General features: G+C 55.3%; 3 protein-coding genes across 3 annotated transcripts; 2 read left to right on the top strand and 1 right to left on the bottom strand.

Moving 5' to 3' along the window:
* The first annotated feature begins 515 nt into the window (after positions 1-515).
* On the top strand, positions 516-5,110 carry CD5 (CD5 molecule). Its single transcript, XM_030970429.1, is given in 11 exon segments — positions 516-561; positions 1,099-1,143; positions 1,146-1,190; positions 1,387-1,668; positions 1,750-1,812; positions 1,932-2,231; positions 3,370-3,657; positions 3,829-3,960; positions 4,329-4,382; positions 4,636-4,740; positions 4,819-5,110. Coding segments are annotated over 11 exon segments (1,446 nt in total). The 3' UTR covers positions 4,905-5,110.
* Positions 5,111-5,497: 387 nt separating this feature from the next.
* On the bottom strand, positions 5,498-8,984 carry VPS37C (VPS37C subunit of ESCRT-I). Its single transcript, XM_030970424.1, has 6 exons — positions 8,938-8,984; positions 8,514-8,630; positions 7,814-7,918; positions 7,573-7,744; positions 7,257-7,339; positions 5,498-7,020 (listed from the first exon to the last, which is right to left on the bottom strand). Exons 3-6 carry the CDS (start codon positions 7,904-7,906, stop codon positions 6,298-6,300), a joined length of 1,071 nt encoding a protein of 356 aa, XP_030826284.1. The 5' UTR covers positions 7,907-7,918; positions 8,514-8,630; positions 8,938-8,984; the 3' UTR covers positions 5,498-6,297.
* Positions 8,985-10,169: 1,185 nt separating this feature from the next.
* On the top strand, positions 10,170-14,502 carry LOC115916698 (pepsin A-like). The gene is made up of 10 exons (XM_030970425.1): positions 10,170-10,225; positions 12,444-12,600; positions 12,693-12,837; positions 13,021-13,138; positions 13,250-13,368; positions 13,451-13,650; positions 13,771-13,887; positions 13,961-14,099; positions 14,173-14,265; positions 14,353-14,502. Exons 2-10 carry the CDS (start codon positions 12,545-12,547, stop codon positions 14,500-14,502), a joined length of 1,137 nt encoding a protein of 378 aa, XP_030826285.1. The 5' UTR covers positions 10,170-10,225; positions 12,444-12,544.
* Positions 14,503-14,641: the final 139 nt, after the last annotated feature.

Raw genomic sequence — 14,641 nt, 5'->3', positions numbered from 1 at the left:
AGGGCGCAATCAATTAACGCCTCTGCCCTGGCCGGGTCCAGCACCGCTGGTGCCCCACGTGCCCTTGCAGGGGTGTAGGGTGTCCCTGGAATGGCAGAACCTGGGATGTGCCTGGATAAAACCTTCCCCCATCCCATTCCTGGGGGTAACCACAGGGTTTTAGGGGATGTCAGGATGGGCATCAACTCCTCTGTAAGCCTGGGGGGCTCGGGCACCCCCAGATCTCCCTCAGCACTGGATATATTCACTACCTCCCTCTCCCAGAGATGTGGAGACCCGGGGATTTGGCGGGGGCTGAACCCCACACATTTCTCACCCCTTTCCTCTCATGCTTGGCGGGACCCAGAGAGGCAACAGAGTCTTCAAACGGGCCCAGAGGTGACGTCAAAAAACCACAGAGGGAGGAAAAACAGCCGGTTCCTGTCCGGGCCCCCTCCCTCGCCTGCTCCGGGCCGGGCAGCGGAGGCGGCGGAGCCCCCGGAGCCTCCCGTGCCCCCATGGCACCAGCGGAGCCCATGGCAACCCGGCTGCCCATCCTGTGCCTCCTGCTAGGAATGTGGGGTGAGTATCAGGCACCCTGACCTCCGTGCACCGCTCGGATCTCGTGGCAGAGCCCCCCCCGGTTTTCCCGCTCCAAGTGGGATCAGCACCTTGAGCCAGCCACAGTTTGAGGCTTGGGATGGGAAGCACCATGGTGACCCCTCAAACCCCCACCCACCTCACTCTGGGGGTCCCCAGGGTCTCAAGATTGAGCCAGTGGTGCTGAAGGCGGCCAGGTATCTCCACATCCTCATTCCCTGACAGCTCTCACCCTTCCCTCCGTCTTCATGGCACCATTCCCGAACATTCCAACCAGGAGCCGGGCTAATTAGCAGTAATTTGCAGGGTTCTAGTCTTTTCTCAGCCCTAAAAATGCCCCAGCAGACAGATGGGGAGTCAGCAAATCACCTTTCTCCCCCAAAAAACCCAGTTTTTCCACAAAATCCCCTTTTCCTCAAAATAACCATTAACGGGCCGAGCAGCGGAGCCGCTGTCCCAAACTCGGGGTCCGCAGGGTGGGATGTGGGATTGACACCCCATTTCCTCTCTTTCTCGCAGCCATCCCGGACCATGGAGGAGCCACCCAGATCCATGGAGGTGAGAATTTGGGAGCAGCCCTTTGGGAATGCCTCCACAGCTCCGTGAGCATGGCGGGTGCTGGAGTTGCATCATCCGGAAGCGGCGCCGTGGGGTCCCAGCTCAGGCCCCCACATTCCCTCGACTCCTCCATGCTCTCATTCCTTGCACTGCTTCCCAAGGGGCTTTTCCATTGTTCCCAGGGTGAAAACCTGCCGGGAAAGGAAGGAAAGCCCCTAATGATGGCGTTTCCCTGGTGTTTTCCCCCAGAATCCATCCTGAGACTCACCAGAGGCGGCTGCCGCTGCACTGGGATACTGGAGGTGAAGAGGGAAAACCAATGGAGGCCGATTTGCTGGGAGAGCGTGAGCGTGGGAGACCTGGAGTGGATCTGCCAGCAGCTGGAGTGTGGTCCCCCGACCTCTGAGCCCTTGAAGCTCATGATTCCCGGTGGGAAAGGGCCACAGAGTCAGGCCAGGAGGTGCAGTTCCCCGCTCGAGTGCCAATGGGAGCTGGAAAACTGCACGGAGCACGTCATTGTTGCCTGTGGAGGTGAGCCTGGACCCCCCAGCCCGGCCACCTCAATCCCTAGGGATCATCCCTGCCCACGTGGCCCCTCTCTTCTCGTTCCAGAGCCAGTGAAAACCACTCCCAAGCCCCCACCGGCACCCCCAACCACCACCCCGGAGCCCACGGGTAAGCACCTCATCCCGAGGAATCCATAGCCTCAAATTTGGGAACTTCCCAATAAATAGTGGAAAAAATTGCCATCCCAATCCATAACACTTCCTCTTCCATCACCAATCCCTCTCCAGGACCCCCCAGGCTGCGGCTGGTGGACGGGAATTTCAGCTGCTCCGGCTTCCTGGAGCTGCACAAGCAGGGGCTGTGGGGGGCCGTGGCGAGCATTCCACACTCCTGGACACATCTGGTCACCCTCATCTGCCAGGAATTGCGCTGTGGCACTGCTGGGAGCAGCCACGGCGAGCCGGACCCAGGGATCCACCTGCCGGTGCGGTGGGAGGCGGTGGAATCCTGCGGGAGCCGTTCCCTGCTGGACTGCTTCAACAGGAGCAGCTCCCGGGGGAAGAGGCCCGCCTTCATCACCTGCTCAGGTGAGAAGGGTCCTGCAGCACCCGCCATTTCCTGCTCCTCCGCTCCGGTGGGATAGCCCGGGGGGATTTTGGGGCCGGGAACAGAGAACCAGCCCCATCCCAGCCTGCCCCATGGGCCCCATCCACCCACTCCTGCTCTTCCTCTCCGGGGTGCGAAGGCAAAACAGGAAATCTCAGTTCCCGGCAGTGCCGAGTGCGGCACTTCCGAGGAGGATGAGCCCTGGAGGGAGAGCAGCCATGGCAGCATCCCAAATTCCATCTGGGGGTGGGGAACACTGGCAGGCACCAGGTTCTGAGCATCCTGCTGTGGGCAGCTCCCTGAGCAACTTCCATGCCTCGGGCATTTCCCTGAGCACTTTCCAGCCTCGGGTATCTCCATGCTCCCATCATCTCCCTGCCTCGGGCAATGCCCTGGCTATCCTCCCTGCCACAGGCATATCCCTTCTTTTCCATGAGCCTCTTCCCTGCTACAGGCATGTCCCTGCCAGAGCATCTTTCCCTTGCCATGAGCATCTCCCAGCCACGGGCCTCTCCCTGTCATTTTCCATGAGCGTTTCCCTGGAAATCAGCTCGCTGCCAGCTCCATGGCGCAGAGAGCCAAGCCATGAAGCTTGGAGCATGCTCCTTGTGGGTCCTGCCATCTGCCCCAGCTTGGAATCCCGTGGGATTTGGGGGCTTAATGGGCTGTGGCAGCTGGCAGTGCCGCCTTCCATGCTGCATTTCCCATGGAAAGAGTTCAAAGCCCTTCCATGCCTGGCTCTGGTTTGGTTCAGTCCCTGTGGCATGAGGGGAGATGCTGGGAGCATCCCTGTGCCAGGAGCTGGGGCTGGGAGAAGGAGGAGCATGTGCCAGCAGTATCCCTGTGGATATCATCCCTGTCTGCCTGTGGGTCTGACTCCTCTTTCTCTCTGGTTCTGGCTCTTCTTCCCACAGGTCTGACCCATCTCCATGGATCTGACTCCCTTCTCCTTGTGGCTCTGACCCCACTCCGTGGATCTGACCCATCTTCCCATGGGTCTGATCCCCCTGTACCCATGGATCTGCTCCCTCTCCTCGTGGATTTCACCCCTCCCCACGGGTCTGATCCCTCCCTGTGGATCCAACCCCTCTCCCTGTGGATGTGCTCTCTCTCCCACAGATTCCCAGCCGCGGGCCCTGCGGAGGCTGGCAGCCGGCCCCACGCCGTGCGAAGGGGACATCCAGGTGTTCCATGCGGGACAGTGGTGGGATCTGTGTGAATCCAGAGCAGCACAGCGAGACAGGCATGGCCAGCAGATCTGCCGGGAGCTGGGCTGTGGGAATCTCACCTCCAGCATGGAAATCCGGGAGCCTCCCTCGATGGGAGTCACCTGTGGGATTGAACCCCTGCACCTCTGCCAGCCCAAACCTGGGAATATCCGGAGCTGCTCCCGGACCAGAGTTGTGTGTAAGCCACGTGATCCATGTTGGGAGCTGGAATTGCCACTCCTATGGAATGGACAGGGATGGGGGGGACCAAAATCATGTGGGATTTGGGTTCCTGGCAGGGTAATGGATATTCACATCTCAGCACCAATCTCCAGCTGGACACATCCAGTGACATCCGTGCTCTTTCCAGGCCAGGACTCAAAGCCGCTTCCCACGGGAACATCTGCTGGAACCGTCGTGAGCATCTGCCTGGCCCTGCTGCTTTTCCTCATCCTTTCCCTGATCTGTGGCCCTCCTGCCTATCGGAAGCTGATGAAGAGAAGTAGGGGACAACCTCGGGATCCTCATCCTCCTTTTCTTCCTTCTCCCATGCCAGCTCAGGGCTGGCAGCTCCATGGATGCTCCCCTAAACTCCTTGGGGGGGAATTTGCCTGCTCAGCCTGACAGATCCCCCTGTCCCATTATCCCCAGACCTGCCCCATTGTCCCCAAGCCTGTCCCACATGGAGCATGGGAGCGGGAAGAGGGATTAAGCTCCAAGCGGACACAAAAGAGCAGGTGGAGGATCCTGGGGGGGGGATTATTGGGAAGGGGGGGATTATTCGGGATGACATATGGGGCTGGCAGGGGGGAAGCAGCTGGAGGAAGGATCGGGAAGATCCTCGGAGACACAATTCCCCCTCTCTCTCAGTTTCCAAGAAGAAGCAGCGCCAGTGGATCGGCCCCACGGGACTCAACCAGACGGGTGAGGAGCAGCTTGCCGGGGAGCTGGGAATGGGGTTTGGAGTTCCTGGGGATGGATCTGGGCTCTGGGCGGGCTGTTCCCCCCTGGATCCTGGCACAAGGGCCCTGGATCTCGCTTTCTTTTGGAATATAACTCATCCAGGAGATGCAGGCCTGGAGCAGGGACCAGTTTTACTCAGCCCCTTCCCGGGTGGGTTTGTTCCCTCCAAGCTGCTGTTCCAACCCCAAAATCCCAATCCCGCTATCTTCTCCAGTGTCTTTCCACCGCTCCAGCACCGCTCCGAGGCCTCGGGGACAGGGAGGGGACAATGACTACGCTCAGGCCCCCAAAAAGAGCTCCCAGCTCTCCGCTTACCCAGGTAAGTGCTGGAAGTGGCTCCTTCCCGTTCCTTTTCCATGGATGAGCATCCAGTGAGGTGTATCCATGCTCTCCACAGCTCTGGAAGCAGCATGCCGGCGTTCCAACCCTCCGGATAACTCCTCAGACAGTGACTATGACCTGCACTCTGCCCGCAGAGTGTGATTCCCTGCTTCCCAAAGGAGCTGATCCCACCTCTCACCTCAGCCTTGGGGGCATCCCAGCATTCCAGCACCTTTCCAGGAGCACTTCCCAGCCTCCTTATGGGAGAAAAGGAGGTTTTTGTTTGGGTTTTTTTTTAAGCTATTTATAGGAATTTAAGAGGTAGGGAGTGCAAGGAGCCCTTTGGAATAGTGGGATCACCAGCTTCTCCAAACCAGGATAAAGAGCTGGGATGATGGATGAAGGATACAGATGCAAGGGTGGGAATACTGAGACTGAGATATTTAATAACAAATACCCGTAATAAAATTGGGGTTTTGTACTAATTACACCTTGTCCTCTTCCTTCCATTATCCCAGTGTGACTCCAAACCCCCAGTCAGGAGGGAAAAGTGGGACAGGGAAACTCCTTTTTCCCTGGTTTTTATCCCAGGGATAAATGCAAGAAACACAGGAATTGAAGATGGTTCTGGGAGGGGGTGAAAGATTTCAGTGATGGGATCCAAAGGAAGTTGGATGCCAGGAAGGCATAAAGGGATCAATCCTTATCCGGATGTTCCGTTGTTTCCCAAAGTAACCAGGGCCACAACTCCAGAGTGCAATTAATTCATCCAGTTTTATTACTCTAATTAATCCCAGGGATGGAATTGCTTCCATCAAGCCCTCATCCTAGTCCATTAGTAACCGTTCCTTATAAATAACTTAAAGGGACACAGGCAGGATTTGAAGGATAAAGTGCTGAGCAAAGCAAATCCCGTTTCCATCATTTGTCATTCCCTCCGTTTCCAAGTGTTTCCTGAGAAGGGAGATGTGAGGAGCCCAAAAAACCACACAGGAGGTCGGGAATACTGGAGGCTGCCCAGGCCCGGGTGGGAATCACCAACTCCCACTGACAACCCTGGAATGGTTTGGGTGAAAAGGGATCTTAGGGATCAGCCACTTCCAATCCCTTTCCACTTGCTCCAAGCCCTGTCCAACCTGGCCTCGGATATTTCCAGGGATGGAGCTGCCATTGCTTCCCTGGGAAATCCACTCCAGGGTCTTACCACCATCGTAGGGAAGAATTTCTTCCCAAAATCCCACCTAAACCGACCCTTTGACAGTGTGAAGCCATTCCCCGCTATCCCATCACTCCAAGTCTTTGTCCAAATCCTGGTCCAGTTCTTTTGGAGCCCCTCTAGGCACTGGAAGGTGCTCCAAGGTTTCCCTGGAGGTTTCTCCTCTTGGGATTTCTGCTGGTCTGGCTCTGCCTCTCACTCCAACCTCCGGAGCCGTGACTTATCCCGTGTAATTCCTTTGCACCAACGGATCCAGGAGCAACACTCTGGAATCCCTCCTCTTCCTCAGTCCCCAAAAAAAGGAGGAATTAGCACAGGATGCTCCCCAGAAGTCCTGGATTAGTATCCAGGCCAGGTAGGACGCTGAGGGTTCGGAGGTGGGGGGTATCCAAAGGGAGGGGGAGGCCCGGGATAGGGAGCCTGCGTTGGGACCGGGAAATTCGGGAGAGGGGGCTGAGTGGGGTACGGACACTGTGGTCTCCCTGGTCCAGGTGGGATGTAGGGAGAGTATCCCGGTCTGGCAGAGGGAGGAGAGGGCTGGGGAGGAGGATAGGGCAAGGGCTGTGGTGGGCCCCGGGATGGAGACCAGGAAAAGCCTCCCGAGGTGGATTTGGGATACCCCGGCGCAGAGTCAGCAGCGGAAGCCGCTGGATATCCGGGAGCTGGAGCAACAGGGTAGGGAAAGGAGGACTGGGAGCTGGGCTGGGAGGAAGCCACGTGTCCCACGGTGACCGGGGATCCCGGGAAAGGGGCGGGAGGAAGCGCTCCGTGGGCAGTGGGGCCGGGAGGAAGGATTGGAGCCGGGCTGTAGGGCAGAGGGAAGGCTGGAGATCCCGATGGGAAGGGCTTTGGCGGATCCGTGGGAATGTGAGGAGGAGGAGGAGGAGGAAGAGGTGGCTGAGAGTCCCTGGTGCGCTCCTGGGATCCCTCCGACTTCCTCACGATCTCCTGCAGCTTTTCCACTCGGACCCGGCGCAGGTGGGACAACTTCCTCATCCCAGAAAACTGCTCCAGGAATGTCTCCAGGGGCACCTCCCCCTCCAGGAACTTCTCAGCCATTTTCTGCAAGAGAGGAACAGCCTCGGGCTCATTCCTGCATCCCTCTGCTCCTCTTCCCTAAAATCCTGATTTAGGTCTCTCCCAGTCACATCCCACACACAAACAAGGATGGATCCAGTTCTTTGGAGAAAACCCAGCAGACTCCAAAGATAATCCATGATTTTAGGGACTGGGTTTAATTGCAAGTCTTCTGAGGATGAATCACTGGGATTCCCAATGGATTTAAGGCCTAAACTCACCTCAGATTCCTCTTCAATCTTCTGGCTTTCTATCTGGAGGAGATCCAGCAAAGTCTGAGGCTGCAGCGCTGCTGAGAATTTCTCTGGGAAAAAAAAAAAGGGGGGGGAAAGAAAAACCAAGGAAAAATCACTGCCACAGAACAGAAACCAGGCAAAAACCAGCAAAGAGCCCACAGGAAAGGGCTTGGGAACTGCTGATGGAAGGAGGGAAACCCGAGAGGAATAACATCCTCCACCTCTCCGGCTGCTGGAAAAAAGAGGGATATCAGTTTTCCAGGAAGCAGAATCCTTCCTGGGCGAAGATGCCAGTGCTCACCCAGCTTCTCCTTCTGCTCCCTGCACCTCCCAGCCAGCTCCTGCAGCTCCTGGTATTTCTTGGAGAGGTCGCTGCGCCCCGTCTCCAGCGGCGCCTGGAATTTCAGGTTCTGCTCGGCCAAGCTCCGGTTGGCAGCCAGGGCCATCTCCCTTTCCAGCTGGAGCTCCTGGACCTGTGGAATTTGGGATGGTGAGCAAAGGAAGGGGACAAGGACAGCCCGGGGTCACCTCCTGGCACAAACCTCCTGCGATTCCAAAGCCAAGCGCTCGATCTCCTGGGAATCCTCCTGCAGCTCCTGGAGCTCCTCCACTGTCCGGTTCCTCAGCGTATCCATCCTCCCAGATTGCTGGGGTGTGGAAAAAGAGGCAAATCAACTCCCAAATCCAACTGGGAATAGGTTTCCAGCTGAAATCCAGGGTGGTTAAAGCCCTTGGAGCAGCTGCACTGGGTTCTGTTAACTGAGAGGGAGAAACAGCATTCCCACTAACTCCTGCTTGGGAAAAGACTTTTCCCCCTTTCCCAAGCCTGTCTGGATGGAATTCTGTGTGTGCCAGGGTGTTTTGTCAAGGAAAAATCCACCCACAGCCCCGACTTGCAAATTCCAGCTGGATGTCTGCATCCCACTCCAGAATCCACCTCATTCCAGCCTCCATCCCATCCCATCCCACCAGGGAAACTGGGATCTGATCATATCCCACCATGCCCACAGGGCTGGGAAGGACCTCAGGGATCATCTAATTCCACCCTCCTGCCATGGAATTCAGTGAACATAACAAAAAGATCAGGGAAATTATGGACCTCCTGCACCATATCCATGATTTACCCCGAGTATTCCCAGCTGCCTGATACGTTTAGCAAGCATTCCGTGTGTGGTGCAAATTCCAAGAGATGGGATGGAATAATGTGGGAAATGTCCTAAAAACCAAGGAACTACAACACACCTGCGCTGTCCTATTCACTCCAAGCTCTTCTACCTCTCATCCCAAGGATATTACACCGGGAATGCCGCAACAGCCACGCTGAGGCTCGGGCTTGCCCAACCCACGATCCAGACGAACCTGTCCGAGGGAAAAACTGGGAATTAAATCCCGCGCTGCAGGTGTGGGGCAAAAATCAACTGATTTGGGTTTTTTAGGGGGGTATCAGCGAACTTTCATGGAGTTTAAGAGGGAGAAGCGGGAACGGCGGGAGTGGGAACGCTTGGGGCGCGGTCTGGGAAGCTTCCACGGCCGCTCAGGAAAGGGGACGCAAAGAGCTGCCCACTTGCGGGGCTGCAGCGAACACCGTGGCGGGAGCAGCTCCATTATCCCCGTTATCCCGCCGTTATTCCCGTTATTCCCATTCCCGGCCCTCCCACGGACTCACCAAAGCTCCGGCACGACCCTCCGGTCGCCGCCGCTTCCGGCTTCCGGAGTAAACCGGAAGTGGGCGGAGCCACCACGGGCAGGGCGGGAGGGGTGCCCCCCCCTCGGGCGTGAGGGGGGTGGTTCCTCCCAGTGCCGCCATGTTGGGGGGGCAGGAGCACGGATCAATTTAATGGCATTTTTTAATCAATAATCGCTCTTTGGCTACCCGCGGGGCTTTCCCCGAGCTGTAGCTGCTCTAGGAATTATATCCTTCGTGTTTCCGGGGTGTAAGGGGTTCAGGGAGAGCTGGAGAGGGGTTTTGGAGGAGGGCTTGGAGCGATAGGGAAAGGGGGAAAGGCTTCGCATGGCCACAGGGCGGGTTTAAGTTGGAGATCGGGAATATTTCCTTCCCTGTGAGGGTTGCAAAGCGAGATGCCCAGAGAAGCTGCAGTTGCTTCATACCTGGAAGTGTCCAAGACCAGGTTGGAAGTGGTTTAGGAAGCACATACAGAGCTCGGCAATATCCCCAAATATTCATAAAATGTCGGGTTCTTCCAGCCGGATCGAAGCAAATTCCTCTGGAATACCTGGTTAGCTCCTCCTCGCATGACACAGGAATATTCCCGAGAAAGCTCCAGTCCCATCACCCAACTTTTCCAAAATATGCTTGCAAAATGCTGCACTTTTCCACCTGTAACGCCACATTCCCAAAACCCAAGCAGGGATGAGGCAGGGGAAGGGCTCCGTGATTTCTGCTCCTTCTGGAGACTTTGGCAGTCTGGGCAAGGTCACCCAGCTGTTCCAGAAGTGCTGGGATCTGGGAAAGGCACCTCTGACCCCATCCATCACCTGAGAGCTGTTGTGGAACAAATGGGAGTCATATGATCCCAAATAATTCTGGATAAATCAAGCACAGTTTGTTCCCAGCGTGGCTGATAACCAGGTCAAACCACCAGTGCCATGGGAAAGAAAACGGACTTGACTTGCCAAAGGGAAAAAACATTTTCCAGGCTTCTTTTGGAACAGTTTCCACAGACCTGGAAAAGCTGGAAAATGTTTAATTAACATTTTATATTAAAACATAAGGTTTGAGGAGAGGGGAAAATTGTGTTTGGATTTGCACAGAAGAAACTGAAAAATACCCACTTAAAAGTGTTATCCAGAAATAAATCTGGGATAAACAGGTGGGTTTGGAAGGATATTTCCATTAGCTGCTTATTAATATCCTTAATTTCCACAAAAGATGGTTCCACATGTTTTTTTCCCTTGGATGATATCTTAATCCCAGCCCAAATCACCCAGAGCAGGTAGGAAAAGGTGACCTGAAGTCAGAAAAGAACCCTGAGGTCCTGTTCTGCCAAATTCCATTCCCACAAGGATCAGCCAATATCCCTGGGCTTCCTTGATAAGTTAATCAAATATTTTTAATCCAATCCCGGAAATTTGACACCTCAGGAGCGTCAGATTTCCCTCCTTTCATCTGACAGCTCCGATAAAGCGCCCGTGTGATAAAAGCCTTGAGGGAAGGGACAAGAAAAACTGGGAACAGGGCCTGGAAAAGTTGACTTCATGAATCCATTTCCAAGAAAAGCTCTGTCTCCACAAGGGGAATTTTTTGGGAGGCTGCAGAGATAAAATTAAGGAAGTTTTGTCAGAATGAGTTTTGATATCCCAAAAGCCTGAAAATCCCTGTTTGATCCAGAGGGTGATTCCCATGAAAGTTAAATTCATCCCAAGGGGTGTTTCCACATCAAAATGACATTAAAAATCTGATTTTTCCCGGTAAAAGCCTACATTCTGGGGGCGTTATTTCCTGGGAATCCTCGCCCAGCCCGGGAGGGACAGCTTCCAGATCCATCTTTCCAGCGGGGGGGGTTTTGGGATCTCTGCATGCTGTGGTGCCCTCTGGTGCCAAGGAAAGCTGTGGCAGGGAGGCCACCTGCTCCCATCCACAGAGCTCCCAAGCACCGGGATGGATTAATGCAGGATCCAGCATCTCATGCCCTCCATTTCCCCACCAAGGTTGGGAAAATCCAGGATTTCTCTCCCAGGAAGCCATTTCACACCCTAAAAGGGATTGTTTTTCCATCCTCCCAGATTTTAGTCTGGATTTAATTAGTGCTAAGTAGCAATTCCCATTTTTTCCCAGTCCTGAATTCCCCAGCTTCTTTCCTCTGTGGATATCATCCGTCCAAAAATCCATCCCTGTTGGATCCATTGTTCTGCTTGGATGGGATTTACCAGCAGCACAATAAGCTTGTCCTGGAACTTCCCATAATTGGGCAAATGTGGGTTTTTTTCCCATTGAGAAAACAGGAATCCTGATGCCCAAGGATGGCCATTCTGGGAATTCAATGCATAAATAGCTCTGGGAAAGCTTCATATTTTTGTTTTCTGTACTATTTTGGCCAAAAAAGGAGGAAAACTTGGTAACTCCAAAATCTGCAGGGACACATTCCAGGTTGGTTTCTCCAACCTGGCTTTGGACACTTCCAGGGATGGGGCAGCCACAGTTTCTCTGGGAAATCCATTCCAGGGCCTCACCAGCCTCACAGGTAAGAGGTTCCTCCCAATATCCTGTTTTCCAGTTTGAGGCCATTCCCCTTCTCCTGTCACTCCATTCCCACATCCAAAGTCCCTGAACTGGGGGAAAACTGGGATGAGCTGGGGGAAAGCCAAGCTCTGGATGAAGGTCACAGGAGTGGGATTGGGAAACTTGGCTTCGGTCACGTCACCACGTGCTGGATCCATGGCTCCTGAGCGGTCACCTTGTCCTGGAGGAGATCAAAGGCTCCCTAAGGCTGGAGCTGGCATTCCTCCCTTGGAATCAGCCCCATCCCAGCTCAGAATGATAGAAGAATCTGAGGGCATGATGCTAGGTTGCACTGGGGGAGTGAAACGAGGAAGAACCTGGATGGGGAATGTTGGGAGAAAAGGGACGGAGCACTGGATTATCCCTGAGGAAAAACAAAGGAGGATGGGATGTGTTTTAGGGGGCTGGAAAGGAGATTGCCTTGGCTGATTCCCAGAATGGAAAATCTGGACCTGGCAGCCTGAAAATCCTTCATGGAGCCTTGGCAAGAAGAGAAGGAGAAGGACCTGGAGAGACCTTGGAGTCTCTTCCAGCACTTTAAGGAGTTCCGGGGGAGCTGGAGAGGGACTTTATAAAAGGACCTGGAGTGACAGGAGAAGGGGGAACAGCTTCCTAGTAGCAGAGGACAGGTTTAGATGAGATATTGGGAAGAAATTCTTCCTTGAGAGGGTGGTGAGTCATTCCTGGGAATGGAATTCCCAGGGAAGCTGTGGCTGCCCCATTCCTGGAAGTGTCTGGCTCAAACCCTCCAGCAAGGAATTAGAGGGTTCAGGGTCCAAACAGCCCTGCATTCCCACCAGCTCCCACAGAATAACCGGGAGTGCTTCCTGCCCATCCCAACATACTTGTGGCCTGAATCCCCCCGGGAATATGGGGATCCCCTGGCTTGACATTCCCACCTCCCCTTAAGGACATTTTGATAACCATCCCAGGAGCAGTTTGCCTTTCTTATCGGGGCCTCCGGCCAAACACCGGAGCCAGGATATAAGGAGCGGGGCCGGGATCGGAGGCACATTTTCCGTGAGCTCCCACCATGAAGCTGCTCCTGCTCCTTGCCCTGGTGGGCCTGGCCCAGGGCCTCGAGACCAGGTGAGCCCCAGGGGGTCCCCAAAACAGGGATGTGGGATGTGGGGTGATCCCAATGGCACATCCCAGTGATGCATCCCGGTCCCTGTCCACAGGGTGCCCCTGAGGAAGATGAAGTCGCTGCGGCAGAGGCTGCGGGAGCAGGGATTGCTGGAGAGTTACCTGGAGCAGCATCCCTACAACCTGGCTGCCAAGTATTTCCCGGGCATCGCCATGGAGCCCCTGGAGAACTACATGGATGTGAGGGGCTGGGATTGGGAACTGGGATCAGGGAGCACAGGGGGACACTGGCTCCTTCCCCATCCCATTGGCCTGTTATCCATTCCACTAGTCCCTTCCCTATCCCTGTAAGTTATTCCATTAGCCCCTTATCCATACTCCTTTCCCCATCCCCTTAACCCCTTCCCAATCCCATTCCAATAGGATGAGTACTTTGGCACTATCTCCATTGGGACCCCACCTCAGGAATTCACCGTGGTCTTCGACACCGGCTCCTCCAACCTCTGGGTTCCCTCAGTCTTCTGCTCCAGCCCAGCCTGCAGTAGGTGTCTGGAATGAGTCTGGGATGTGTCCTTTGGGAGTCCTGCATGGCTCTGCCCATCTTTCCCAAGGGACAAATCCCAGACAATCCCCATCCTTCCCACCCCCACAGGGAACCACAACCGCTTCAATCCCGCGGAATCCTCCACGTTCCTCAGCACCAATGACACCCTGTTCATCGCCTATGGCACAGGAAGCATGACCGGAGTCCTGGGATATGACACCGTCGATGTACGGCCAGGAGCTCCAGCCCCCTCATCCCATGGGATCCCACGGGATCCTGCCCAATCCACACCTGTCTCCTTTCTCCCAGGTTGCTGGCATCAACGTCCGCAACCAGATTTTTGGGCTGGCTGAGACAGAGCCAGGGGATTTCTTCTACTACACCCCCTTTGATGGCATCCTGGGATTGGCATTCCCAAGCATTGCCTCCTCCGGAGCCACCCCTGTCTTCGACAACATGATGGTGGAAAACCTTGTGGATAAGAATCTTTTCTCTGTCTACCTGAGCAGGTAAATCCCAGCCAAAGCTGCTGAGGATTTCTCCCTTTTCCCTCACACTGGCCCCATTTTCCAATGGGAATGGAGGTGTTGGGGGGCTGGGAACCAGCCCAGATGGATCTCCCTTTCCAGGGACGACGAAGGTGGGAGCTTTGTCCTCTTCGGTGCCATTGATCCCTACTACACCACCAGAGGCATCTCCTGGATCCCTCTCTCTGCTGAAACCTACTGGCAGATCTCCATGGAGAGGTATTCCCAGTATTCCCTGCCCTCCAGACAGTGTTTTGGGGAGTCCAGGCTCACTCTGCATCCCTCTTCCCAGTGTCTCCGTCAGCGGGACTCCAGTGGCCTGTTCCTCAGGATGCCAGGCCATTGTGGATACAGGAACCACTCTGTTGGCTGTTCCTATCCGGGCCTTCCGGACCCTCATGAGGCGCCTTGGTGCCAGCTCCAGTGGTGAGGTGAGGCTCAGGATGCTCCTTAGGACATTTGATCCCAGCTGGAATGGCCACTAACCTGCCGTGTCCTCCCCAGATCAGCTGTGAGGCCATCAGAAACCTTCCCAGCCTCATCTTCCATATCAATGGCAAGGAATTCCCAGTGCCGCCCAGAGCCTACGTGTTAAGGGTGAGCATCCCATTGGGAATGGGTTTGTGGGGATAGAGGGAGGGATCTGACAGCTGGTGACCACCCCCTTCCATGTCCTTGGAGCAGAGTAACGGGTACTGCACCCTGGCATTGCAAGGCATGGATGCGCCCACGGAGGAGGGCGAGCTCTGGATCCTGGGGGACGTCTTTATCCGGGAGTATTACGTCATCTTCGACAGGGCCAACAACAAGGTGGGGCTGTCCCGGCTGCCCTGAGCTGGGATGGGAATCCCAGGTGTCCCCAACTCGGTGGCTGGCAGGGCTTGTCCCTTTCCCGGCCCTCCTGCCACCACCGAGGACAATAAAGGTGTGGAGAAGCGCCCCTGTGCCGTGTCTCTCTGAGGAATGCCAACAC

This window comes from Camarhynchus parvulus, unplaced genomic scaffold (assembly GCF_901933205.1).
Source record: "Camarhynchus parvulus unplaced genomic scaffold, STF_HiC, whole genome shotgun sequence".
Classification (NCBI taxonomy): domain Eukaryota; kingdom Metazoa; phylum Chordata; class Aves; order Passeriformes; family Thraupidae; genus Camarhynchus; species Camarhynchus parvulus.
Note: the sequence above shows the minus strand (reverse complement) of the source record. Positions and strands in the feature narration are given on the sequence as shown.

Bases quoted from the DNA above. Each gene is read 5' to 3' on its own strand.
- VPS37C (XM_030970424.1), bottom strand. From the start codon at position 7,906: ATGGATACGCTGAGGAACCGGACAGTGGAGGAGCTCCAGGAGCTGCAG. The intron at 7,745-7,813 runs GTTTGTGCCAGG...CAAATTCCACAG, and splicing joins TGGCTTTGGAATCGCAGGAG to GTCCAGGAGCTCCAGCTGGA. The intron at 7,021-7,256 runs GTGAGTTTAGGC...CCTCTCTTGCAG, and splicing joins AGATTGAAGAGGAATCTGAG to AAAATGGCTGAGAAGTTCCT.
- LOC115916698 (XM_030970425.1), top strand. From the start codon at position 12,545: ATGAAGCTGCTCCTGCTCCTTGCCCTGGTGGGCCTGGCCCAGGGCCTC. The intron at 13,888-13,960 runs GTATTCCCAGTA...CCCTCTTCCCAG, and splicing joins TGGCAGATCTCCATGGAGAG to TGTCTCCGTCAGCGGGACTC. The intron at 14,266-14,352 runs GTGAGCATCCCA...TCCTTGGAGCAG, and splicing joins CCAGAGCCTACGTGTTAAGG to AGTAACGGGTACTGCACCCT.